At 55.0% G+C, this 27,893-nt stretch overlaps 1 protein-coding gene across 1 annotated transcript; it reads right to left on the bottom strand.

Annotated features, from left to right (window-relative positions):
* Window positions 1–1,352: 1,352 nt before the first annotated feature.
* Window positions 1,353–27,823, bottom strand: alkbh2 (alkB homolog 2, alpha-ketoglutarate dependent dioxygenase). The gene is made up of 4 exons (XM_059987881.1): window positions 27,725–27,823; window positions 23,779–24,146; window positions 4,911–5,109; window positions 1,353–1,727 (listed from the first exon to the last, which is right to left on the bottom strand). Exons 2-4 carry the CDS (start codon window positions 24,101–24,103, stop codon window positions 1,418–1,420), a joined length of 834 nt encoding a protein of 277 aa, XP_059843864.1. The 5' UTR covers window positions 24,104–24,146; window positions 27,725–27,823; the 3' UTR covers window positions 1,353–1,417.
* Between the last annotated feature and the right edge of the window lie 70 nt (window positions 27,824–27,893).

The following is a 27,893-nucleotide window of genomic DNA, read 5'->3' on the forward strand; positions in this document are numbered from 1 at the left end:
ATGAAAAAAATGGCTCGAGTTGCTTGGTACCTTAGTAAAGGTCAAACTTGTAAAAAGGAGTGATAACAGTGAAAAGAAAATTGCCAATATTTACAAAAAGTTATCTAGCAGAAAACACAATAATAGCTCCACACTTTTTTTTGTCCTGAGTGGGCAATTTTGCCGTTTCTTTAGCATTTTTGTCTGTTTAGTACAAGGCCGAGTTGGCTTCTCAACACTCAACCCAGCACAGTGGAAAGTGTGCAAGGAGCTGGCCAGGTTTGAACCTGGGGCCACTTGCGTCGAAGTCCAGTGCAGGCACCATTACACCACTGGCCAGCTGTTACAATCATTACAAAATAAAAGGAAGTACGTACCTTAATTACAATATACAAACAACATATACACATGTACATAACCCCATTACTAAAGAAATGGAATATTACACAGTGTATGGCAACGAATGTCCCATAAAGCCAACCTGAGTGCATCAGCTCGGTTTAGGACCCGCTATAAGAATATTCAGTGAAAGACTTTGAAGTACACACAGCGCAGCAGTAGCAAATGACAAGGCGACGAGTGTGTGTGTGCTCGTGCACAAGAACCAAGTGCTCTCCATCACAAAAATACAAAACTGAAGTTTCAACAAGGCAGAAATAATTTAATAACTTAAATACAACATAAAGACAGAATGGGGCTCAATACCCTCACTATTTTATAGAAATCGTTACTGAAAATGTATCTCTAACTCAACATTTATGTAAGAAATTTTGTTCTAACTGTGAGCAGAGTAGTTGTGTATTTCCTAGTGGTGTGTTCCTAGTTGCTACCTCAGCCCACTGCAACCCCTTTAAACATCACTGTACATCCTCACACCAGTTAATGCAACCCAAGTGTGAGAAGCAGGAATACCTGTAACTAACACACATCTGAGTTATGTGCTCTTGTATCTCTCCGAAGAAACAGCAAGGTGCTCGGAAAACTATTGTTGAAATTCAGTCATTTAAAACCTGATTCCTATTCATTGCAAGCTCCTTTCCAAATTCAGACATCCCTAGACTATGAAGCATCCCAAAATTGCCTAAAGCCTTTTTAAAATTCATGTAAGACACCTACCCCTTTGACAGGATGGTAGAAGCTATTTCCGAGTATTGGGAATGTGGGGTTAATGATAGGTGGGGGCAAGAAGGAGAAGGGAGGACGATTCCCAGCTGAGATATATTCAATGCCCCTATGAAATACCTGCAGAGAAAGGGTAAGTGAGAGCGTCACAGTTAAATACCTATCGGCCAGCAGCCCGTCAGCAAATGGCAAGTGACCCAAGTGTGTTACTGGCAGCAGAAGATGCAAACCCAGCAAGTTCAGAAGAATGAACGACTGCAGAACTGTGCCCAAACCAACCTCCCCAGCATGCCAGTGAAGCCTGCCAGCTGAGTGTTTAGTCCTTCAGCGAGGGCAGAACCATGCGGAAGGTCAGGTTAATCCTAGGCATCAGCACCTTCTTGCGGACCGGTAGGCTGTGATACCAGTAGACGTTGGTCGGGTAGTTCATCATCAGTAAGCTGCCGTGACCCAGAAGCAACTTCACTGGTTCCAGGCGACGCATTGGGCTCTTCCCCCGCGCATCTCGATGGCGGAAGATGAAGTCCCTGCAGGCGCCAAAGGAAACAGACGCGATGGGGCTGCGAGGCTCCAGTTCCTTCTCATCATCCCGATGCTCACCTATGTGGTCACTCCCATCCTTGTACCTATCGAGGTGACAATCAGAGGCATTATTAGCTTGCAGCATTGCAACCATGTGATAAAACAATCTTTCCCAGAGGTTAAAAATCACACCGCCAGTTCCCTACCCCACTTACCCATCCAGAGGTGCTCAGTGACTGGAGACCTCTGGTTTCTTATCTATTTTATTTACTCAGACACATCACGGAACAGGCCCTACCAACCCAACCAGCCTGTGTTGTCCAATTACATTCATATGACCAATTAACCTACTAACCCGTACATCTTAGGAATGTGGGAGGAAACCGGAGCACCCGGAGGAAACACGGGATCATGAGAATACACAAACCCCTCAGGCAGTGGCAGGAATAGTTACAAATTCAAATTCAGATTCATTTACCACATGTACATCCAAACATACAGTCATTTTCATTAACAACATGCACATGCACGTGTGTGTGCTGGGGACCGCCAAGTGTCACCACACATTCTGATGCCAACATAGCATGCCTACAAGGTTCAGCAGAACAGAATTTAACCTGGGTCATTGGCACTGTAATAGCATTACACTGACCACCGTACTACCCAATTGTGGACTTGTGAAAGGGAGAAAAATCTAGAGATCAGCAGGCATTTGTCATTGGCAAACTCAATATTAATGAGAAGCAAAATGCTGCAGATTCTGGGAAGCTGAAATAAAACAAAGATTGATGAGAATGCTTAGCAGGTCAGGTAGCACCTGTAAAGAGAAAAACGGAGTTACAGTTTCTGGTTGGTGGACTCATTAACCTGAAACTAACTATTTCCCCCTTATATCGGCATAGTATTTTTTTTAAACACCTCTTTATTGCTTTTTCAGAATGAAAAGAAAACACATTAAATCATCCATAGGTTTGAAAGTGCAACAAAGTTAAAGAAAAGGGAAAAATTAAATACATAAGAAATCAAAAGAAAAAAAACACACAAAAAACCAAACACCCTGCCATTGAATAAAGGCAGTCAATTCAGTTTGTTTACTTCCATCATCCTGAATATTGTTCTCCAGAAACTTGTAGAAAATGTCCCACATTTCCCGAAATTTGCCAAGTTTGTTTTTTGTACTGTAGCTTATCTTTTCTAGAGCAAGACAAGAAGTCATTCCTTTCAGCCATTGTTAAAGTCCACTGGTTGTTGCCGGTACAGTATTGTTAGCATTATGCTATTACAGTGCCAGCTGTAAGACCCGGTTCAATTCCCTCTGCTGTCCTTAAGGAGTTTGTTCGCTCTCCTTGTGACTGTGTGGGTTTCCTCCCACATTCCAGAGACGTACCGGTTAAGCCTAGTAAGTTACAGGCATGCTAAGTTGGCAATGTAAACACACATGGAGCAACAATGGCTGACTACCATCCCCGAGGGTCACTAGTTACTGAGATGGGCACTATTACAGGTGAAATAACAGCAGGGGTAAGGTCACCTTGTCCCTCATGCCTAATGAGTTTGGAGTTCAATCCTGGCATCCTCTGTAAGGAGTTTGTACATCCTCCCTATTAAACATGCGGGTTTCCTCCAGGTGCACCACATACCAAAGATGTACCGGACAGTAGATTAATTTCTAATGGTAAATTGTCCCGAGATTAGGCTAGGGTTAAAATGGTGGGGTGCTGGGGACGTGGCTCAAAATAAATAAAAAAGCTGATGTTTATCTCTGTACCACTTTCCTGCACTGACCCCATATTATTTGTCCCCACTATCTTCATGCCACAATGTTTCTTGCTGTATAATACTATGATTAGCTTGAGTTCCACAGACATCCAGCTGCTGGTGAGGACTCAAGCAAAACTAGAATTCTAAATAGATAACCTGTCTCCAATTTTAGACAAGGAAGATAGACAGAGATCAGGAAAAGGCAAAGGCTGCCCACAATATGGGGCGGCACTTGAACATAGCTGTTAGTGCAATTGCTTTACAGCCTTGGAGATCACCGATTGGGGTTTGATTCCTGCACTGTCTGCAAGGTACCTGCATGTTCTCCCGGTGACTGTGAGTTCCCTCCCGCATTCCAAAGATGGACAAGTTAAGGTTAGTGAGCTGCAGGCATGCTGCATTGGTGCTGGAAACACGGTGACCCTTGCTGGCTGCCTTCACAATCCTCACTGATTTGCAAATGATACATTTCACAGTATGTTTCAATATACAGGTGACAAATAAAACTAATCTTTAAAATCCCATTGGTGTAAACTCAGGGGGCTCAACCATATATACCTTAAACAACTATACAATTCTAAATACATACAGTACTGTGCTATAATCTCATGCACATATATATCATTAAGACTTTTTGCACAGTACTATAGTAATTTTATGTATGGCTCTGTACTGCTGCCACAAAAAGAAATGAATTTCATGACATGTGAGTGATGATACATCTGATTCTGATACGGGTCTCTATTATGGACTGAGAGTGGGAAGGGGGCAGGGAGAGGAGAATCATGGTTGGGAAAAGGGGAAGGGAGAAGGGAGGGAGCAGGAAACACCAGAGAGACATTCTGCCATAATCAGTAAACTAATAGTTTGGAATCAAATGACTTTGTCTGGTGTCTCAGGGCTGGATGTGTCTGCACCTGCAGCACCCCCTACCCCGGCACTCCTCCTCTGCCACACTGTCCCTCACCAGTCCAACTGTCCTTTGTTCCCGTCAGATTTATAAGCTCAATCAAATTTAGTACTTTGCAAAATTCTCAGGCTCCCCAGCTATAAATATGTGCTCAAGACATATACAGTACAGTACTGTTAACATTTTGGCTCCAGTTTTAAGTGAGGACATAGTCAATAACATCCCACCAAGCATCGCCCTATTCTGACACAGAGCATCTGCAGAATCTCACGTTTATGGATTTCTTTTTCATTCTTGATCAGATGTTCCATCTCTGCCTCAAAACAGTCCACCCAAGATAGGTACAAACATAAGAGATCACACAGATGCTGAAAATCTTGAGCTACATGTACACAATGTGCTTGAGGAACTCAGCAATTCCAGCTGTATCTCTGGAGGGGAATAAACTGTTGATATTTCAGGCTGAGGCTCAGGGGCAGAAACTCTGATCTTCTACAAATGGGGAAAACTGTGCATTAGGGTTAGCGTCCCACACACTAATGGAGGATCAGCCGTTTTAGAGGAATTCTTCACCCTGTTCCTCACCTCCTGCATGATCACTTTTGAACGCACTCACCTGTTCACCAGCACAAAGTTGAATGTGTGCCCAGTCACCTGTGTCACTCTCTCCCTTATCTTCTCCAGCACAGGAGTCCAAGGCTTAGGGGACAAGGTCACCCCTGAATATCTGTAGGTCAAACCAGGGTCTCCGTAGGTCACCTGTCTGCGTGGAATATTGTGCCATTTCCCAAACACCTGAACTTTAGTCAGATCACCTGAAGAGGGAAAGAAAATAAAAATCAAATGCATAATCATCAAGTCAGGAATGTGACACTCCGACAGTTACACACACCACCAAGTGAGTGCGACACTGCCAAGGATGCTGAGTTTTGGGTTGGGCATTAAATCCAAGTGCTGTCTGTTCTGGATAAACCATTGTGAAGAGAAGCAGAGGAAAAAATTCTGATGACCAGAACATATGCATCTCCCAAGCCACTGAAAGAGTCTGTGTGACAGTTTACTATAGACAAACTGACCTATAGCTCCTGCATTAAACACCAGCTGCAGTTTGAAGTACCTCTTGGTGCCGATGTCAAGACAGGTGCTGTTAACAGAAAGATTCCAAGGATTAGCTTTATTTGGCACAAGTACATCAAAATTTTTGTGAAATGTGTAATTTGCATCAACGACCAGCTCAGTCTAAGTGGGGGCAGCCTGCAAGTGTCTTCACACTTCCAGCGGCAACATTGCATGCCCACAGCTCTCTAACCCTAACGCGTATGGCTTTTGATAGTGGGAGTAAACCAGAGCCCCCACAGGAAACCCACGCGTTCACAGAAAGAATGTATGAACTGCTCACAGTGGAGGGAACCGAACCCCCACTGCTGGCGCTGAGAATCATTACACTAGCTGCCATGCCATGGTTGAGGCTCTCTTTTACTACACCGTCTCCAGATGTTTTTTCTCTTAAAAAGCTAATTTATTCTAACGCACAGAGTCTGTCTACACTTCCTGCTGCCTTAGAAAAGCAGCAACATAATCTACATCGCCTCCAGGCCAGTCTTCCTCCTCCCCTCTCCTGGAAGGCAGATGACTCAAAATTTGAGAGCATGACCCAGCAGACTCAAGCACAGCTTCTAGACAACTGTCAGATCTTGAATGGACTCTTCGTCTCCCAACCTGCCCCACCAAGCTTTACAGTTTGTTGTCCACCCACACTGCACTTTCTCCAATTCAGCACCATATCCTGCATGGTTTTATTTTCACTACCTCAATAATCTGTCTGGGTGGTCAGTACATGTGACTATAGCAAAGCAAACCAGACAACAATTGGTCCATCAAGTCAATGCCAGCTTCCAGGGAAGCAATATCATTAGTCTAGTTCCTCCTCACCCCAATTCCCTGCTCTCAGATCCAGCAGACTCCCTTCAATTATTTCACCACTTGCCTGCATCAAGCGACAAGGGACGGTAAACAGTGAACCCACCAACATGGTATTTGTATGTAGCACTTCATTGTGGGTGGCAGGGTGGGGATACATCTCTACCAAGGAGGTGTACGGTGCTCCTTCTGACCGCTGGCATGCAGGTCTCTCTTGGACAAGGTGTAGCCCCTGCTTAGCCCGTGATCAGGGTCACGTGAAGCCATGGGAGAAGGTGGCAGATAGTCAAATGAGCAGCTGGTGCAGATCACAAGTCCTGGTTATGCGACCACTGACACCAGGCAGACAATCTCGGAAGAGGGTTTACAACAGCTGAGGTTACCCGTCTTGTAAAGTCACCGCCAAGAAGGCAATGGCAAACCACTTCTGTAGAAAAATTTGCCAAGAACAGTCCTAGTCATGAAAAGACTATAAAATGCCCACATCATATGACATGGCAGATATGAACCAACAAGTGTTTGATTGATTCTGTTGTAATTCTTTGTTCTATAATACCGTAAGATATAGGAGCAGAATTAGGCCATTTCATTATGGCTGATCCAATTTTTCCTCTCAGGCCCAATCTCCTGATCAATCAAGAATCTATCAACCATTGACTTAAATATACAAATTCCACAAATTCACAATTCCGTCTAAAGAAATTCCTCCTCGTGTTCATTCTAAAATAGAGGTCACCAACCTTTTTAAGCCCAAGATCCACTACCTCGGCCACAGTGAAAGGTGAGATCAACTCCAAGTTGATTAGTTACATGCATGCGCACCGGGCAGAAAAGACCTGAAGTAAAACCCCGCAACCCGGAAGTAGAAATAATGCATAAGCACCAGGGGGGGCCCACCCTTTTTTTGCACCGTGGACCGGTTTAATATTGACAATATTCTTGCGGACCAGCCGACAGGTGGGGGGGAGGTGCGTTAAACACGACTTTCGCGGCTCTCGGCACTTAGCTGCTGTCCCACCCTGCTCACATTTTTTCCCACGGAAAAAACTCAAAGGGTTTGTCTTTAGGTGCAGGGTGCTTGGACTCAGGGTACCGGAGCAGTTTTGAGGACTTCATTGCCACATTAGACGGCCTTCAGGCCCGAACTCCATCCTCTGCCCGCCCGTCGCCAGACACCCTGGACAGCTGCATGGGTGGGGTGAGAGGACAAGGTCAGGGCCAGGGCCGTGGCGGTTGCAGTCCGGAGAGAGCAACCGACCGACCGAGCGAGGAATGTGACAGGCACACCTTCCCCCTTGTAGGATCCATCGGCCAACAAAAGTTTGTTTCAGCAGATCGCAGCGAGGTTGCTGCTCTGATACTTACAAAACCTTGAGCTAAAAAATTAGGTCGTCTGCAAATATTTTTGCACCGGATTCCCCATGAACATTCAGTGTGGTAAACAGGTTTAGAGGCGGCGCCCATCTGTCCGTGCTCCAGGCTCATAGCGTCGGCACTTCCCGCCGGCCGCACTCCGGGCCAGTAGCATCGGCACTTCCCGCCGGCCGAACTCCGGGCTCATAGCATCGGCACTTCCCGCCGGCCGAACTCCGGGCTCATAGCATCGGCACTTCCCGCCGGCCGCACTCCGGGCCAGTAGCGTCGGCACTTCCCGCCGGCCGCAATCCGGGCCAGTAGCATCGGCACTTCCCGCCGGCCGAACTCCGGGCCAGTAGCATCGGCACTTCCCGCTGGCCGCACTCCGGGCCAGTAGCATCGGCACTTCCCGCCGGCCGCACTCCGGGCCAGTAGCATCGGCACTTCCCGCCGGCCGAACTCCGGGCCAGTAGCATCGGCACTTCCCGCCGGCCGCACTCCGGGCCAGTAGCATCGGCACTTCCCGCCGGCCGCACTCCGGGCCAGTAGCATCGGCACTTCCCGCCGGCCGCACTCAGGGCCAGTAGCGTCGGCACTTCCCGCCGGCCGAACTCCGGGCCAGTAGCATCGGCACTTCCCGCCGGCCGCACTCCGGGCCAGTAGCGTCGGCACTTCCCGCCGGCCGCACTCCGGGCCAGTAGCATCGGCACTTCCCGCCGGCCGCACTCCGGGCTCATAGCATCGGCACTTCCCGCCGGCCGCACTCCGGGCCAGTAGCATCGGCACTTCCCGCCGGCCGCACTCCGGGCTCATAGCATCGGCACTTCCCGCCGGCCGAACTCCGGGCCAGTAGCATCGGCACTTCCCGCTGGCCGCACTCCGGGCCAGTAGCATCGGCACTTCCCGCTGGCCGAACTCCGGGCTCATAGCATCGGCACTTCCCGCCGGCCGCACTCCGGGCTCATAGCATCGGCACTTCCCGCCGGCCGAACTCCGGGCTCATAGCATCGGCACTTCCCGCCGGCCGCACTCCGGGCTCATAGCATCCGCACTTCCCGCCGGCCGCACTCCGGGCCAGTAGCATCGGCACTTCCCGCCGGCCGCACTCCGGGCCAGTAGCATCGGCACTTCCCGCCGGCCGAACTCCGGGCCAGTAGCATCGGCACTTCCCGCCGGCCGCACTCCGGGCCAGTAGCATCGGCACTTCCCGCCGGCCGCACTCCGGGCCAGTAGCATCGGCACTTCCCGCCGGCCGCACTCCGGGCTCATAGCATCGGCACTTCCCGCCGGCCGCACTCCGGGCCAGTAGCGTCGGCACTTCCCGCCGGCCGAACTCCGGGCCAGTAGCGTCGGCACTTCCCGCCGGCCGCACTCCGGGCTCATAGCATCGGCACTTCCCGCCGGCCGCACTCCGGGCTCATAGCATCGGCACTTCCCGCCGGCCGCACTCCGGGCCAGTAGCGTCGGCACTTCCCGCCGGCCGAACTCCGGGCTCATAGCATCGGCACTTCCCGCCGGCCGCACTCCGGGCCAGTAGCGTCGGCACTTCCCGCCGGCCGCACTCCGGGCTCATAGCATCGGCACTTCCCGCCGGCCGCACTCCGGGCCAGTAGCATCGGCACTTCCCGCCGGCCGAACTCCGGGCCAGTAGCATCGGCACTTCCCGCCGGCCGCACTCCGGGCCAGTAGCATCGGCACTTCCCGCCGGCCGCACTCCGGGCCAGTAGCGTCGGCACTTTCCGCCGGCCGCACTCCGGGCCAGTAGCGTCGGCACTTCCCGCCGGCCGCACTCCGGGCCAGTAGCGTCGGCATTTCCCGCCGGCCGCACTCCGGGCCAGTAGCATCGGCACTTCCCGCCGGCCGAACTCCGGGCCAGTAGCATCGGCACTTCCCGCCGGCCGAACTCCGGGCTCATAGCATCGGCACTTCCCGCCGGCCGCACTCCGGGCCAGTAGCGTCGGCACTTCCCGCCGGCCGCACTCCGGGCCAGTAGCATCGGCACTTCCCGCCGGCCGAACTCCGGGCCAGTAGCATCGGCACTTCCCGCCGGCCGCACTCCGGGGTCAGTAGCATCGGCACTTCCCGCCGGCCGCACTCCGGGCCAGTAGCATCGGCACTTCCCGCCGGCCGCACTCCGGGCTCATAGCATCGGCACTTCCCGCCGGCCGCACTCCGGGCCAGTAGCGTCGGCACTTCCCGCGGGCCGCACTCCGGGCCAGTAGCGTCGGCACTTCCCGCCGGCCGCACTCCGGGCCAGTAGCGTCGGCACTTCCCGCCGGCCGCACTCCGGGCCAGTAGCATCGGCACTTCCCGCCGGCCGCACTCCGGGCCAGTAGCATCGGCACTTCCCGCCGGCCGCACTCCGGGGTCAGTAGCATCGGCACTTCCCGCCGGCCGCACTCCGGGGTCAGTAGCATCGGCACTTCCCGCCGGCCGCACTCCGGGCCAGTAGCGTCGGCACTTCCCGCCGGCCGCACTCCGGGCCAGTAGCGTCGGCACTTCCCGCCGGCCGCACTCAGGGCCAGTAGCGTCGGCACTTCCCGCCGGCCGCACTCCGGGCCAGTAGCGTCGGCACTTCCCGCCGGCCGCACTCCGGGCTCATAGCATCGGCACTTCCCGCCGGCCGCACTCCGGGCCAGTAGCATCGGCACTTCCCGCCGGCCGAACTCCGGGCCAGTAGCATCGGCACTTCCCGCCGGCCGAACTCCGGGCCAGTAGCATCGGCACTTCCCGCCGGCCACACTCCGGGCCAGTAGCATCGGCACTTCCCGCCGGCCGCACTCCGGGCTCATAGCATCGGCACTTCCCGCCGGCCGCACTCCGGGCTCATAGCATCGGCACTTCCCGCCGGCCGCACTCCGGGCCAGTAGCATCGGCACTTCCCGCCGGCCGCACTCCGGGCCAGTAGCGTCGGCACTTCCCGCCGGCCGCACTCCGGGCCAGTAGCGTCGGCACTTCCCGCCGGCCGCACTCCGGGCCAGTAGCGTCGGCACTTCCCGCCGGCCGCACTCCGGGCCAGTAGCGTCGGCACTTCCCGCCGGCCGCACTCCGGGCTCATAGCATCGGCACTTCCCGCCGGCCGCACTCCGGGCCAGTAGCATCGGCACTTCCCGCCGGCCGCACTCCGGGCCAGTAGCGTCGGCACTTCCCGCCGGCCGCACTCCGGGCCAGTAGCGTCGGCACTTCCCGCCGGCCGCACTCCGGGCTCATAGCATCGGCACTTCCCGCCGGCCGCACTCCGGGCCAGTAGCGTCGGCACTTCCCGCCGGCCGCACTCCGGGCCAGTAGCGTCGGCACTTCCCGCCGGCCGCACTCCGGGCCAGTAGCATCGGCACTTCCCGCCGGCCGCACTCCGGGCCAGTAGCGTCGGCACTTCCCGCCGGCCGCACTCCGGGCCAGTAGCGTCGGCACTTCCCGCCGGCCGCACTCCGGGCCAGTAGCGTCGGCACTTCCCGCCGGCCGCACTCCGGGCCAGTAGCGTCGGCACTTCCCGCCGGCCGCACTCCGGGCTCATAGCATCGGCACTTCCCGCCGGCCGCACTCCGGGCCAGTAGCATCGGCACTTCCCGCCGGCCGCACTCCGGGCCAGTAGCGTCGGCACTTCCCGCCGGCCGCACTCCGGGCCAGTAGCGTCGGCACTTCCCGCCGGCCGCACTCCGGGCTCATAGCATCGGCACTTCCCGCCGGCCGCACTCCGGGCCAGTAGCATCGGCACTTCCCGCCGGCCGCACTCCGGGCCAGTAGCGTCGGCACTTCCCGCCGGCCGCACTCCGGGCTCATAGCATCGGCACTTCCCGCCGGCCGCACTCCGGGCCAGTAGCATCGGCACTTCCCGCCGGCCGCACTCCGGGCCAGTAGCATCGGCACTTCCCGCCGGCCGCACTCCGGGCCAGTAGCGTCGGCACTTCCCGCCGGCCGCACTCCGGGCCAGTAGCATCGGCACTTCCCGCCGGCCGAACTCCGGGCCAGTAGCATCGGCACTTCCCGCCGGCCGAACTCCGGGCTCATAGCGTCGGCACTTCCCGCCGGCCGCACTCCGGGCTCATAGCGTCGGCACTTCCCGCCGGCCGCACTCCGGGCCAGTAGCATCGGCACTTCCCGCCGGCCGCACTCCGGGCCAGTAGCACCGGCACTTCCCGCCGGCCGCACTCCGGGCCAGTAGCATCGGCACTTCCCGCCGGCCGCACTCCGGGCCAGTAGCATCGGCACTTCCCGCCGGCCGCACTCCGGGCTCATAGCGTCGGCACTTCCCGCCGGCCGCACTCCGGGCCAGTAGCGTCGGCACTTCCCGCCGGCCGCACTCCGGGCCAGTAGCATCGGCACTTCCCGCCGGCCGAACTCCGGGCTCATAGCGTCGGCACTTCCCGCCGGCCGCACTCCGGGCTCATAGCGTCGGCACTTCCCGCCGGCCGCACTCCGGGCCAGTAGCATCGGCACTTCCCGCCGGCCGCACTCCGGGCCAGTAGCACCGGCACTTCCCGCCGGCCGCACTCCGGGCCAGTAGCATCGGCACTTCCCGCCGGCCGCACTCCGGGCCAGTAGCATCGGCACTTCCCGCCGGCCGCACTCCGGGCTCATAGCGTCGGCACTTCCCGCCGGCCGCACTCCGGGCCAGTAGCGTCGGCACTTCCCGCCGGCCGCACTCAGGGCCAGTAGCGTCGGCACTTCCCGCCGGCCGCACTCAGGGCCAGTAGCGTCGGCACTTCCCGCCGGCCGCACTCCGGGCCAGTAGCGTCGGCACTTCCCGCCGGCCGCACTCCGGGCCAGTAGCATCGGCACTTCCCGCCGGCCGCACTCCGGGGTCAGTAGCATCGGCACTTCCCGCCGGCCGCACTCCGGGCTCATAGCATCGGCACTTCCCGCCGGCCGCACTCCGGGCCAGTAGCGTCGGCACTTCCCGCCGGCCGCACTCCGGGCCAGTAGCATCGGCACTTCCCGCCGGCCGCACTCCGGGCCAGTAGCATCGGCACTTCCCGCCGGCCGCACTCCGGGGTCATAGCATCGGCACTTCCCGCCGGCCGCACTCCGGGCCAGTAGCGTCGGCACTTCCCGCCGGCCGCACTCCGGGCCAGTAGCGTCGGCACTTCCCGCCGGCCGCACTCCGGGCTCATAGCATCGGCACTTCCCGCCGGCCGCACTCCGGGCCAGTAGCATCGGCACTTCCCGCCGGCCGCACTCCGGGCCAGTAGCGTCGGCACTTCCCGCCGGCCGCACTCCGGGCCAGTAGCGTCGGCACTTCCCGCCGGCCGCACTCCGGGCCAGTAGCGTCGGCACTTCCCGCCGGCCGCACTCCGGGCCAGTAGCATCTGCACTTCCCGCCGGCCGCACTCCGGGCCAGTAGCATCGGCACTTCCCGCCGGCCGCACTCCGGGCCAGTAGCATCGGCACTTCCCGCAGGCCGCACTCCGGGCTCATAGCATCGGCACTTCCCGCCGTCCGCACTCCGGGCTCATAGCATCGGCACTTCCCGCCGTCCGCACTCCGGGCTCATAGCATCGGCACTTCCCGCCGTCCGCACTCCGGGCTCATAGCATCGGCACTTCCCGCCGTCCGCACTCCGGGCTCATAGCATCGGCACTTCCCGCCGTCCGCACTCCGGGCTCATAGCATCGGCACTTCCCGCCGTCCGCACTCCGGGCTCATAGCATCGGCACTTCCCGCCGTCCGCACTCCGGGCTCATAGCATCGGCACTTCCCGCCGTCCGCACTCCGGGCTCATAGCATCGGCACTTCCCGCCGTCCGCACTCCGGGCTCATAGCATCGGCACTTCCCGCCGGCCGCACTCCGGGCCAGTAGCATCGGCACTTCCCGCCGGCCGCACTCCGGGCCAGTAGCGTCGGCACTTCCCGCCGGCCGCACTCCGGGCCAGTAGCGTCGGCACTTCCCGCCGGCCGCACTCCGGGCCAGTAGCGTCGGCACTTCCCGCCGGCCGCACTCAGGGCCAGTAGCGTCGGCACTTCCCGCCGGCCGCACTCAGGGCCAGTAGCATCGGCACTTCCCGCCGGCCGCACTCCGGGCCAGTAGCATCGGCACTTCCCGCCGGCCGCACTCCGGGCCAGTAGCATCGGCACTTCCCGCCGGCCGCACTCCGGGCTCATAGCATCGGCACTTCCCGCCGGCCGCACTCCGGGCCAGTAGCATCGGCACTTCCCGCCGGCCGCACTCCGGGCCAGTAGCGTCGGCACTTCCCGCCGGCCGCACTCAGGGCTCATAGCATCGGCACTTCCCGCCGGCCGCACTCCGGGCCAGTAGCATCGGCACTTCCCGCCGGCCGCACTCAGGGCCAGTAGCATCGGCACTTCCCGCCGGCCGCACTCCGGGCCAGTAGCATCGGCACTTCCCGCCGGCCGAACTCCGGGCCAGTAGCGTCGGCACTTCCCGCCGGCCGCACTCCGGGCCAGTAGCGTCGGCACTTCCCGCCGGCCGCACTCCGGGCCAGTAGCGTCGGCACTTCCCGCCGGCCGCACTCCGGGCCAGTAGCGTCGGCACTTCCCGCCGGCCGCACTCCGGGCTCATAGCGTCGGCACTTCCCGCCGGCCGCACTCCGGGCCAGTAGCATCGGCACTTCCCGCCGGCCGCACTCCAGGCCAGTAGCGTCGGCACTTCCCGCCGGCCGCACTCCGGGCCAGTAGCATCGGCACTTCCCGCCGGCCGCACTCAGGGCCAGTAGCGTCGGCACTTCCCGCCGGCCGCACTCAGGGCCAGTAGCGTCGGCACTTCCCGCCGGCCGCACTCCGGGCCAGTAGCGTCGGCACTTCCCGCCGGCCGCACTCCGGGCCAGTAGCGTCGGCACTTCCCGCCGGCCGCACTCCGGGCCAGTAGCGTCGGCACTTCCCGCCGGCCGCACTCCGGGCTCATAGCATCGGCACTTCCCGCCGGCCGCACTCCGGGCCAGTAGCATCGGCACTTCCCGCCGGCCGCACTCCGGGCCAGTAGCATCGGCACTTCCCGCCGGCCGCACTCCGGGCCAGTAGCATCGGCACTTCCCGCCGGCCGCACTCCGGGCTCATAGCATCGGCACTTCCCGCCGGCCGCACTCCGGGCTCATAGCATCGGCACTTCCCGCCGGCCGCACTCCGGGCCAGTAGCGTCGGCACTTCCCGCCGGCCGCACTCCGGGCCAGTAGCGTCGGCACTTCCCGCCGGCCGCACTCCGGGCTCACAGCATCGGCACTTCCCGCCGGCCGCACTCCGGGCCAGTAGCGTCGGCACTTCCCGCCGGCCGCACTCCGGGCTCATAGCATCGGCACTTCCCGCCGGCCGCACTCCGGGCCAGTAGCATCGGCACTTCCCGCCGGCCGCACTCCGGGCCAGTAGCATCGGCACTTCCCGCCGGCCGAACTCCGGGCCAGTAGCATCGGCACTTCCCGCCGGCCGAACTCCGGGCTCATAGCATCGGCACTTCCCGCCGGCCGCACTCCGGGCTCATAGCATCCGCACTTCCCGCCGGCCGCACTCCGGGCCAGTAGCATCGGCACTTCCCGCCGGCCGCACTCCGGGCTCATAGCATCGGCACTTCCCGCCGGCCGCACTCCGGGCCAGTAGCATCGGCACTTCCCGCCGGCCGCACTCCGGGCCAGTAGCATCGGCACTTCCCGCCGGCCGCACTCCGGGCCAGTAGCATCGGCACTTCCCGCCGGCCGCACTCCGGGCCAGTAGCATCGGCACTTCCCGCCGGCCGCACTCCGGGCCAGTAGCATCGGCACTTCCCGCCGGCCGCACTCCGGGCCAGTAGCATCGGCACTTCCCGCCGGCCGCACTCCGGGCTCATAGCATCGGCACTTCCCGCCGGCCGCACTCCGGGCCAGTAGCGTCGGCACTTCCCGCCGGCCGCACTCCGGGCCAGTAGCGTCGGCACTTCCCGCCGGCCGCACTCCGGGCCAGTAGCGTCGGCACTTCCCGCCGGCCGCACTCCGGGCCAGTAGCGTCGGCACTTCCCGCCGGCCGCACTCCGGGCCAGTAGCGTCGGCACTTCCCGCCGGCCGCACTCCGGGCCAGTAGCGTCGGCACTTCCCGCCGGCCGCACTCCGGGCCAGTAGCGTCGGCACTTCCCGCCGGCCGCACTCAGGGCCAGTAGCGTCGGCACTTCCCGCCGGCCGCACTCAGGGCCAGTAGCGTCGGCACTTCCCGCCGGCCGCACTCAGGGCCAGTAGCGTCGGCACTTCCCGCCGGCCGCACTCAGGGCCAGTAGCGTCGGCACTTCCCGCCGGCCGCACTCAGGGCCAGTAGCGTCGGCACTTCCCGCCGGCCGCACTCCGGGCCAGTAGCGTCGGCACTTCCCGCCGGCCGCACTCCGGGCCAGTAGCATCGGCACTTCCCGCCGGCCGCACTCCGGGCTCATAGCATCGGCACTTCCCGCCGGCCGCACTCCGGGCCAGTAGCGTCGGCACTTCCCGCCGGCCGCACTCCGGGCCAGTAGCGTCGGCACTTCCCGCCGGCCGCACTCCGGGCCAGTAGCATCGGCACTTCCCGCCGGCCGCACTCCGGGCCAGTAGCGTCGGCACTTCCCGCCGGCCGCACTCCGGGCCAGTAGCGTCGGCACTTCCCGCCGGCCGCACTCCGGGCCAGTAGCATCGGCACTTCCCGCCGGCCGAACTCCGGGCTCATAGCATCGGCACTTCCCGCCGGCCGCACTCCGGGCCAGTAGCGTCGGCACTTCCCGCCGGCCGCACTCCGGGCCAGTAGCGTCGGCACTTCCCGCCGGCCGCACTCCGGGCCAGTAGCGTCGGCACTTCCCGCCGGCCGCACTCCGGGCCAGTAGCATCTGCACTTCCCGCCGGCCGCACTCCGGGCCAGTAGCATCGGCACTTCCCGCCGGCCGCACTCCGGGCCAGTAGCATCGGCACTTCCCGCCGGCCGCACTCCGGGCCAGTAGCATCGGCACTTCCCGCAGGCCGCACTCCGGGCTCATAGCATCGGCACTTCCCGCCGTCCGCACTCCGGGCTCATAGCATCGGCACTTCCCGCCGGCCGAACTCCGGGCTCATAGCATCGGCACTTCCCGCCGGCCGCACTCCGGGCTCATAGCATCGGCACTTCCCGCCGTCCGCACTCCGGGCTCATAGCATCGGCACTTCCCGCCGGCCGCACTCCGGGCTCATAGCATCGGCACTTCCCGCCGGCCGCACTCCGGGCTCATAGCATCGGCACTTCCCGCCGGCCGCACTCCGGGCTCATAGCATCGGCACTTCCCGCCGGCCGCACTCCGGGCCAGTAGCATCGGCACTTCCCGCCGGCCGCACTCCGGGCCAGTAGCGTCGGCACTTCCCGCCGGCCGCACTCCGGGCCAGTAGCGTCGGCACTTCCCGCCGGCCGCACTCCGGGCCAGTAGCGTCGGCACTTCCCGCCGGCCGCACTCCGGGCCAGTAGCGTCGGCACTTCCCGCCGGCCGCACTCCGGGCCAGTAGCGTCGGCACTTCCCGCCGGCCGCACTCCGGGCCAGTAGCGTCGGCACTTCCCGCCGGCCGCACTCAGGGCCAGTAGCGTCGGCACTTCCCGCCGGCCGCACTCAGGGCCAGTAGCGTCGGCACTTCCCGCCGGCCGCACTCCGGGCTCATAGCATCCGCACTTCCCGCCGGCCGCACTCCGGGCCAGTAGCATCGGCACTTCCCGCCGGCCGCACTCCGGGCTCATAGCATCGGCACTTCCCGCCGGCCGCACTCCGGGCCAGTAGCATCGGCACTTCCCGCCGGCCGCACTCCGGGCCAGTAGCATCGGCACTTCCCGCCGGCCGCACTCCGGGCCAGTAGCATCGGCATTTCCCGCCGGCCGCACTCAGGGCTCATAGCATCGGCACTTCCCGCCGGCCGCACTCCGGGCCAGTAGCGTCGGCACTTCCCGCCGGCCGCACTCCGGGCTCATAGCTTCGGCACTTCCCGCCGGCCGCACTCCGGGCCAGTAGCATCGGCACTTCCCGCCGGCCGCACTCCGGGCCAGTAGCATCGGCACTTCCCGCCGGCCGCACTCCGGGGTCAGTAGCATCGGCACTTCCCGCCGGCCGCACTCCGGGGTCAGTAGCATCGGCACTTCCCGCCGGCCGCACTCCGGGCCAGTAGCATCGGCACTTCCCGCCGGCCGCACTCCGGGCCAGTAGCATCGGCACTTCCCGCCGGCCGCACTCCGGGCCAGTAGCATCGGCACTTCCCGCCGGCCGCACTCCGGGCCAGTAGCATCGGCACTTCCCGCCGGCCGCACTCCGGGCCAGTAGCATCGGCACTTCCCGCCGGCCGCACTCCGGGCCAGTAGCATCGGCACTTCCCGCCGGCCGCACTCCGGGCTCATAGCATCTGCACTTCCCGCTGGCCGCACTCCGGGCCAGTAGCATCGGCACTTCCCGCTGGCCGCACACCGGGCCAGTAGCATCGGCACTTCCCACTGGCTGCACTCCGGGCCAGTAGCATCGGCATTTCCCGCCGGCCGCGCGTTTAGATGACTGATGATCTCGCGTGGGTTCAAGGTCAACAGTGGGCTTGACAGGGACTGAGGAAAGGTGCAGCTGACACATATCATTTCCTCGCGGCCCGGTGGTTGGGGACCACTGAAGTACACTGTGTAGTGCATGTGCGCCGGGCAGAAAGAACGGAACGAAAATCCCGCAACCCAGAAACAACCTCTCAACAGTATTCATGCATTTATTTTTCTTTTTTTTTCGGGATCTACTGGAAAGTCTCAAAGATCGACCAGTCGATTGAGATTGACAGGTTGGCGACCAATATTCTAAAAGGACACTCCTCTATTCTGAGGCTGTGTCCCCTAGTCTTAAACTCTCCCACCATAGGAAACATCCTCTCCTCATCCACTCTATCAAGGCCTTTCACCATTTGATAGGTTTCAATGAGGTCACCTCTCATTCTTTTGAATTCTAGTGAATACAGGCCCAGAGCCATCAAACACTCCTCATATCCATTCAATCCTGGAATCATTTCCACAAACCTCTTTTGAACAGTTTCAGCATATCCTTCTCAGGGCCCAAAACTGCTGACAATACTCCAAGTGAAGCCTCACCAGCGCTTTATATAGTCTCAACATTACATCCTTGCTTTTATATTCTAGTTCTCTTGAAATGAGTGCTAACATCACATTTCCCTGTCTCACCATAGACTCAACCTGCAAATTAATCTTCAGCGAATCCTGCACAAGGACCTCCATATCCCTTTGTGCCTCATATTTTTGTATTTTCTCTCCATTTAGAAAATAGTCATCCCTTTTATTATTTCTATCAAAGTGCATGACCATACACATTCTGACACTGACACTTTGCCCATTCTCCTTATCTAAGTCCTCCTGTAGCTTCTCTACTTCCTCAAAACCACCAGCCTACTCCACACATCTTCATATCATTTGCAGCAAAGCCATCAATTTCATCATCCAAATCTTTGACATACAATGTAAAAAGAAGCGGTCCCAACACAGACTCCTGTGGAACACCACTAGTCACCGGAAGCTGACCAGAAAAGGCTCCCTTTGTTCCCATGCTTTGCTTCCTGTCAATCAGCCACTGTTTTATCTATGCTAAAACCTTTTCTGGAATACCATGGGCTCGTAACTTGTTGAGCAACATAAGTGTGGCACTTTGTCAAAGGCCTGAAAATCCAAGTACACAATATCAACCGATTCTCCTTTGTCTATTCCACTTGTTACTTCTTCCAAGAATTTCAACAGATTTGTCAGGCAAGATTTTCCCTTGACTACAACCTATTTTATTATATGCCTCCAAGTATCCCGAGTCCTCATCATTATTAATTGACTCCAACATCTTCCCAACCACTGAGATCAAACTAACGATCCTATAATTTCCTTTTCTCTGCCTTTACCCCTTCTTGAAGAGTGGAATAACATTTGCAATTTTCCAGTCTTCCAGAACCATTCCAGAATCTAGTGATTCTTGAAAGATCATTATTAATGCCCCCACAATCTCTTCCGCATTTCATTCAGAACTGGGGCGTAGACCATCTGGTCCAGGTGACGCATCTACCTTCAGACCTTTCAGTTTCCCCAAAAAGCTTGTCTCTAGAACTGGCAACTTCACACACTTCATGCCCCCTGACACCTGGAACTTCTGCTATACTGCTAGTATCTTCTACAATGAAGACAGACACGAAGTACTTATTCAGTTTGTCTGCCAATTCCTCTCCGTCATAGTTTTTTCAGCAGTCCGATATCCACTCTCATCTCTCTTTTACACTTTATATATCTGAAAAAACTTTTGGTATCCTCTTTAAAATTATTGACCAGCTTACTTTTGTATTCCATCTTTACCTTCTTAATAACTTTGTTACCTTTTGTTGGTATTTAAAAGCTTCCCAATCCTTTAACTTAACACGAATTTTTGCTCAAATATATACCCTCTCTTTGACTTCCCTTGTTAGCCATGCTTGTGTCATCTTACCTTTAGAATACTTCTTCCTTTTTGGAATGTATATATCCTGTGCCTTCTGAATTACTACCAGAAATTCCAGCCATTGTTGCTTTGCCATCACCCCTGACAGTGTTCTTTTCCAATCAATTCTGGCTAGCTCCTTCCTCATGCCTCTGTATTTTCCTATGCTTCACTGTGTGTAAGCTTCTCGTTCTCAAATTTCAGGGTGAATTTAATCGTATTATGATCACTTGCCCCTTAAGCTCTCTAATCAATTCTGGTTCATCGCACAACACTGAATTTAAAATAGCTGATCCCCTACTTGGTTTAACCATAAGCTGTTCTATAAAGTCATCTTGTCGGCATTCTAGAAATTCCCCCTTCTGGAATCCCACGCCAACCTGATTTTCCCAATCTACATGTATATTGGAATCCCCCCATGACTATTGTAACATTGCCCTTTTGGCATTCATTTTCTGTCTCCCATTGTAACTTGTAGACCACATCCATACATCTGTATACACCCATCAGGCTTGTTTTACCCTTGCAGTTCCTTAGCTCTATCCACAACGATTCAACACCTTCTGACCCTATGTCACCTCTTTCTAATGATTTATTTTTATAAACCAGCAGAGCCACACCACCCTGCCTCTCCTTTTGGTAGGAGGTGTATCCTTGGACATTAAGTTCGAAACTATAATCTTCTTTCAGCCATGATTCAGTGATGCCCACATCATACCTGCCAATCTGTAATAGTGTTACAAGTTCATCGACCTTATTCCATACACCGCACACATTCAAATACAACACCTTCAGTCCTGTATTCACCCTTTTCGATTTTGTCCGTCTTTTACATTGCAGCTCATCCTGTTGAATTTTGCCCTATGACCAGCCTCTCCTCACTACACATTGCTTCTGTTTGTAAACCAGCTTCCTCATCTTCAGCACTATCACTCCAGTTCCCATACCCTAGCCAAGTTAATTTAAACTCACCCAAGCAACTGCAGCCAACCTGCCCACAACAAGATTGGACCCCCTCGGGTTCAGGTGTAACTCATCCCTTTTGTACAGGTTGTACCTTCCCCTGAAAAGATCCCAATGATCCACAAATCTGAACCGCTCCCCCTGTACCAGTTCCTCAGCCACGCATTCACCTGCCAAATTATCCTATTCTTACTCTCACTGGCACTTGACACAGGCAGCAATCCAGAGATTACTACCCTGCAGGCCCCGTTTCTCATTTTTCTACCTAGCTCCCTAAAATCTCTCTTCAGGACCTCCTCACCTTGTGTGCCCGAGTCATAGCTGCCAATATGTACCACAACTTCTGGCTGCTCAGCCTCACCCATGAGAATGCCATGGACCTGATCAGAGACATCCCTGATCCTGGCACCAGGGAGACAACGTACCCTCCGGCTGTCTCTATCCTGCCCACAGAGCCTCGTCTCTGTTCCTCTGACTATGGAACCTCCTATCAACACTGCAGTCCTCTTCACCTCTCTGCTCTTCTGAGCTACAGCACCAAACTCAGTGCCAGACACCCTGTCTACTATGAATGCCTACAAGAAAATGAATGTCAAGGTAGTATATAGTGACATATACTTTGATAATAGATCCTTGAAGTTTTTTTTGAGTTTGTCTTTTGGGATGTGGGAAGAAATAAAACCACCTGGTAGAAACTAACATCGTCACAGGAAGAACTTGCAAACTCCACATGGACAGCACTCGTAGTCATGATCTATGGTGCTGTGAAGTAACTGGTGCTTCCATCAATGAATCCAGCTATTAGTCAGATCCTGTAGCTACTCTACCATGGTGGGACTCGAATTGAAGTTACTGGATTGTTAGATCAGCCCTGGTCTTGGAATGTTACCACCACACCTGTATCTTCTGGTTCCACAGACATCTCCAGTAATTAATTCCACAATATAATTTATTATCATTTGTGTTAAAAGAAACCCTCTGCTTTAGACACAGCTTCCCAACACAGTACATGCCCTTGGTCTCTGATATCTCTGGCAGACTCCCAGTTCAAAATTTCAATTTGCTCAGCTCCAACTCTCCTTCAATGTGAAGGTACCAGTGCTTAACTTTTCTGCAGGAGATTTAACACCTTACATGGAGACTGCTCAAATTTTCAAGCTTTGCCTAACTTGGAGGAGGTTGTTGGGAGAAGATTTGTTTGCTGGGTTAAAAGCTTCAAAGAGATTATTGGTGGAAAAGTCCTGGATTAATTCCAGTATCAACTGTGCCACAATGGAATTTTTCTGGGAAGGGGAATTATTGATCAGTTAAATGTTATTGAATATCCTGTAATGACAGTTGAAAGGTTGCCCAGACCATTTCTCCTTGTCCACAGAAGCTGCCCAACTTGCCAATTTTTTCTAATACTTACTTTTTATTTAGAATAAAAAAAAATCAGTCTTTGCTTTTTTTTTGGTCTAACTGCTATCAACACTTCATCCCAATTCTTCTGGCCCACCACCTTACAACTTATGTGTAGGTATCTACCACCTTACTGTCTACCTGCACTTTCTCTATAACTGTAACACTTTAGAACATAGGAAGGTACAGTACAGGCCCTTCAGCCCATAACGTGCCGACCTGTTATCCTACTCAAAAGTCAATCTAATCTTTCCCTCCCACATTGCCCTCCATTTGATCCATGAGGCTATTTCAGAATTTCTTAAATGTCCCTCTACCAACACCCCCAGCAGCAAGTTCCATATGCCCACAACCCCCCCCATGTAAAAAAAGCTAGCTCTGAAATCCCCCCTTGGACTTTCAATCATCTTTAAATTATTAGCTGCTCCCACCCTGGAAAAAGTCTCTGGCTGTCCACTGTGTCCGTCTGTGTATGATAAGATAAACTCGACCTCACAATCTACTTCGTTATGATCTTGCACTTTATTGTTTACCTGCACTGCACTTTTTCTGACTTTATTCTGCGTTTGTTTTACCTTGTTCAAACTTAGTCACTCAGGAAAGTTTGTTATTTGCCTTGGTAAGCAGCAGATCTAAAATGCCTACACATTTATCCCAATCACTATGAAAGGGAGTTTGAGAGAGTTCACGATTCCAGGGTTAAATGGCTGGGTCATGTGAAGAGCAGTTGACGAACAGCTCTGGGCCTGTATTCACTAGAATTCAGAAGAATGAGGGGTGGCCTCATTGAAACCTATTGAATGGTGAAAAGCCTTGATAGAGTGCAGATGGAGAGGATGTTTCTTATGGTGGGAGAGTCTAAGACCAGAGGGCACAGCCTCAGAATAGAGGGATGTCCTTTCAGAACAGAGATGAGGAGGAATTTCTTTACCCAGAAAGTGATGAATCTGTTGAATTCTTTGCCACACGCAGCCGTGGAAGTGAAGTTTTTATCTATATTTAAGGCAGAGATTGATAGATTCTTGATTAGTCAGGGCAAGAGGGATATGGGGAGAAGCAGGAGATGGGGGCTGAGAGGGAAATGGATCAGTCATAATGAAATGGTGGAACAGACTCAGATGGTCTAATTCTGCTCCTGTGTCTTATGGTCTTAAACATGCAAACCAGGTTGCTTTCACTTCAGAGGAGAGATTTTCTACTGAAAGAATGGTGAATTGTGTGAACTTCCCATTCCCTTCCTTAATGTATTTATTTAGAGATACAGCACAGTAACAAACCCTTCCAGGTTAACGAGCCCATGTGACTAATTAACCTACTAACCCGTACGTCTTTGGAATGTGAAAGGAAACGGAAGCACTCAGAGGAAACCCATATGGTTAAAACTCTTTATATATGGTGGCAGAGCTGAAGCTGGGTCTCTGGCACTGTAAGAACATTACGCTAATGTGCCACATCTAATCTGTACCTGAAAAATACTCCAGCGTTTTCTCCAATTCCAGGAATATATCATCAGCCTGAGATCTGGTAAACAGTTTGGTGTAGTCACAGTTCAGTCCCTCGGCTCGGAGATGCTTCCAGAACACAGTGACATCTCTCACTGATTCCTGCTGGGCCAAGGATGGCACTAGACATCCTTCAGCTCCTTCTGACTGGTTTCTTTTCAGTTTCTTCCTGGGACTCTCTGCTTCTCCATCACTCACACCCTCCGGGTCCTCTATCTTCTCCTTTAGATCCAACCTGCCATTCCTAGGATTCTCCAACTTGTTCACCACCACAAACCTGTCCATCATTACACTGAGTGGTTTCCACTGAGATACAGCTTTCAGCAGCAGTCTAGTTAGAAAACAGAATACAGACCTTCATCAACTGTGCATGATAAGATAAACTCGACCTCACAATCTACTTCGTTATGATCTTGCACTTCATTGTTTACCTGCACTGCACTTTCTCTGACTTTATTCTGCATTTGTTTTACTTTGTTCAAACTTAGTATACCATATAATGATTTGAACCGTATGTGACAGAAGCCTTGCACTGTGCCTGGGTATGTGTGACAATAAACTAATTTCAATTTACCAGTGAAACTCCAACAATCCAGCACCCTCCAGCCTCTTAACTGTAGCAAACTAGCAGACTCTCCCCCCCAACCCCACCTTTTAAATCTGCTCCTCGGCTTTTTCTCTCCAGTCCTGCTGAAGGATTTTGGCCCGAAACATTGACTGTACTTTTCTTTCCCCCCATAGATGCTGCCTGGCCTGCTGAGTTCCTCCAGCATTTTGGGTGTGTTGCTTGGATTTCCAGCATCTACGGATTTCCTCGTTTCAGATTCTCTGGACCGCTGGATCAGAATGCGATTCAGGTCTATTATCAGAGATGAGCTTTATTTGTCAAAAGCATATAGCAAAATGCACCATTGCATTAACAACCAACACAGTCTGAGGATTAGCTGGAGGCAGCCTGCACACGTCAGCATGTCTCCGGCACCAACAGACCATACTAACCCTTATCCACGCATCTTTGGAATATGGGAGGAAATCAGAGCGGCCGGGGAAACCAATGCGACCTTGGAGAGAAAGTACAAACTCCTTATAGACTGTGAGGGAATTGAACCCTGTGCGTGCTGCTGGCCCCTGTAAACCATTAACCTAACTGCTACACTACTCTGCCACCCTGATCTGTCATGAAATCTGTTGTGTTGTGGCCTCAGTGATAATAAATCCGATTCTGATCCAGTCGTTCAGAAAATCTCCAGGTTTGGCACCATCAGCGACTGGAGGGCGCTGGATTATTTGAGCTGCACTGATGAATTGGAATATGCGTATTGTCAAGTGCAGGGAGATTCAGTGAAAGCCTTGTCTTGTATGCAGTTCAATCATTACACAGTGCATTGAGGCAGTAGCGTGATCTCTCAGCTTGATTATGCTGTTGTCTATCAGTGGCTGTAGAGGCCAATCTGGGATCCTCATATCCTGGTGCAGTATGGGCAAGGTAGAACAATAACAGAATGCAAACTACAGAACAAGATGTTACTCCTATTAAAATCAAACATACTGACATTTCATTTGTTTTAAACACGTTACTTAAGAAAGTAGTATCTTTTCCTGCGAACCTGGCAAGTTTAAAGAGAGCAAGAAAATATATAAACAAAACAACAAACTGCTGGAGGAACTCAGCAGGTCAGGCAGCACCTGTGAAGGGACATGGCCAATCGACAGTTCTGCCTTCATCTTCTCGACTCAGAAGATCAACATCTCCCCACACCTCAGATGTGGCTCAACCCACTGAGATACCCCAATAGTCCCATGTCTCCAAGTACTGCACACGCCAGCCCTAACCTCAAACATTCCTGACTTCTGTTGTTCCCAGCCCAATCCCTGCTCCAGCACCAGGAGCCCAGAGTCCAGACCCTGACTGTCACTGTACACCCTGTGCATCCTGGACCCTCAATGCTAGGTCACGACTTGTGAGTACTGCACTGCGCGAGTTTCTAAACAATCAGTTCTGATTTACCTAGTTGTCACTGTATTTCCCCAAAGGCATCGTTGATAGTAGGGTCCCTCAATCCCACATGCAAGTCGGGAGCAGTGGGCTTGCTGCATCAATACAAGCATGACTGTAGCACAATACAGGATTATCGACTGTCACGTGTAAGTGGAAATGTACGAGGATGTGCTGGGTGCAGCCCACAGGGCACCAAGGTCCGAAGGTTCATTTCGTTGCCATGTATAATGCAACTCTGATATTTGTCTTCTCAGATAGTCATGAAATAGAGACTATGAGTCTTGAAAAAAGAAATGACATCAACATCCCCCCCCAGCACAAAAAAAGAAACAAAACTCGCAGTCCACAAAAAACCCCTACCCTGTAGCAAAAATACAGCAACAATAACAGTGGCCGACCCTCTCACTCGCAGAACCGAACAGCGACAGTAGTTCCAAACCCCCAACACCCAACCTTACCCAGAAAACATTTACAGATCAGCCTCCCACCAATCGTCCACAAGAAGGAAAACGCTGAAAAACTGAAGGAAACCAATATGAAATGCAGGCCAATAATCACATTAATGTCAGAATCGTCTGTATACGAGGAGAGCAGCCACACAAACTCAGTCCTTCTGTAAAGGGTGACCATGACCCGGGTCCTAACGCCTCTGATCCAGCTGCTGATCATCTCTGTTGGGAGCCATTGCTAACACCCACCGCATTCGCCTTGATGCTTCAATCTTCCTCGCTGCTTCGAGATGGAGTCGTTCACGACCCCGTGTCTCATCACTGGTCTTTTCCTCGAGTCAGCTTGTGTTCTTGGAGCTTGTCTCCCCCCCCACCCCCTCAACTATCCCTAACCTCCATGAGGCAGCTCTCCGGATATATCAGAGCACTGGTTCCTTCAGTCGAGACAAACTGTACATCACAGATTCCGTAATACAAACGAGACATAACGACAGAAGGCAGAGAAGTGAAATAATTGGAAAGGTTTGCTATCTGGAAGATGTCGCCCGAGGAAAACGTCCAAGGAATTGTTATTTGCTGGCGCCATCTTGACCGAAAGTACCTATGTCCTCCTACTTACATCCTGGGAAAACGTCTTTTGACTTTGCCCTTGATATATGACTCTCATAAACTTGTTTCAGGACATGTTCCTGCTTTTGTTCTCTCTGCCCATTAGTATTACATAGCATCTAACTCCTCCCTGAGTTGTGCTTCATAATTTGCCCTCCACTGCTGAAACAGAGAAAGTCACAGCTTGATCATTCTTTTGGAGAAGAAATTCCTCCCTGTCCCAGTCCCAAATTCCTTACACTGTTCCGCAAAGGAGCAGAATCAGGCCATTCAGCCCATCAAATCTGCTCTGCCATTCCACCATGACCGATTTATTACCCCTCATTCTCCTGCCTTCTCCCCGTAACCCTGAATAATCAAAAACCTATGAACCTCCTCTTTTTGTACCCTCAATGATTTGATCTCCACAGCCGTCTGTGGCAATGAACTTCACAAAACCACCACCCTCGGCTAGAGAACTTTCACTTCCCACCTTCAGTGACATCTTTCTAGTCTTCCAGTGCCGTCAGCACTTTGGCAGTTTAATTGAGCCTGCACCCCGTTCTTTTAAACTCTGTCGAATATAAGGCCAACAGACTTTGGGGCCTAAACACTACAAGACGGGGAACTAGTAAGTACCCATTCCATAGCTTGGACCCGGGAAATTCCTTTCCTTTCACAAATGCTGCTCGACCCGTTAACTTCGTACGGCAGATTGTTTGTTGTAAACAAACACTGGGGCAGATCCTGTCCTGATCAAGGGTCTGGATTTCCAGCATTTCTTGTAATCAGCTTACTTCCCAATCACACTTTTCTCTCCAGGTTTCAATTTCGATTGCATTACAGGATTAAAATGACACGCTCGCTGCTTACCTTACCGTCCTGCAGCCCTGCTCTCAGCTGTTATCTAAACAAACCCTCCTTCAAGCAGGACTCCAGCAAACCATTTCACACTTCATTCCGACTTCCTGTGCCGAGGGGAGGTCAGAAAACCACGTGTCCAAGATTAGCCAATCGATCTCTTCTTTTAACTCCACGTTAC

This window comes from Hypanus sabinus, chromosome 13 (assembly GCF_030144855.1).
Source record: "Hypanus sabinus isolate sHypSab1 chromosome 13, sHypSab1.hap1, whole genome shotgun sequence".
Lineage (NCBI taxonomy): Eukaryota > Metazoa > Chordata > Chondrichthyes > Myliobatiformes > Dasyatidae > Hypanus > Hypanus sabinus.

Bases quoted from the DNA above. Each gene is read 5' to 3' on its own strand.
- alkbh2 (XM_059987881.1), bottom strand. From the start codon at position 24,103: ATGATGGACAGGTTTGTGGTGGTGAACAAGTTGGAGAATCCTAGGAAT. The intron at 5,110-23,778 runs GTACAGATTAGA...TTCCCTCTTCAG, and splicing joins AACGCTGGAGTATTTTTCAG to GTGATCTGACTAAAGTTCAG. The intron at 1,728-4,910 runs GTGAGTGCGTTC...TCACCTCGATAG, and splicing joins AACTTTGTGCTGGTGAACAG to GTACAAGGATGGGAGTGACC.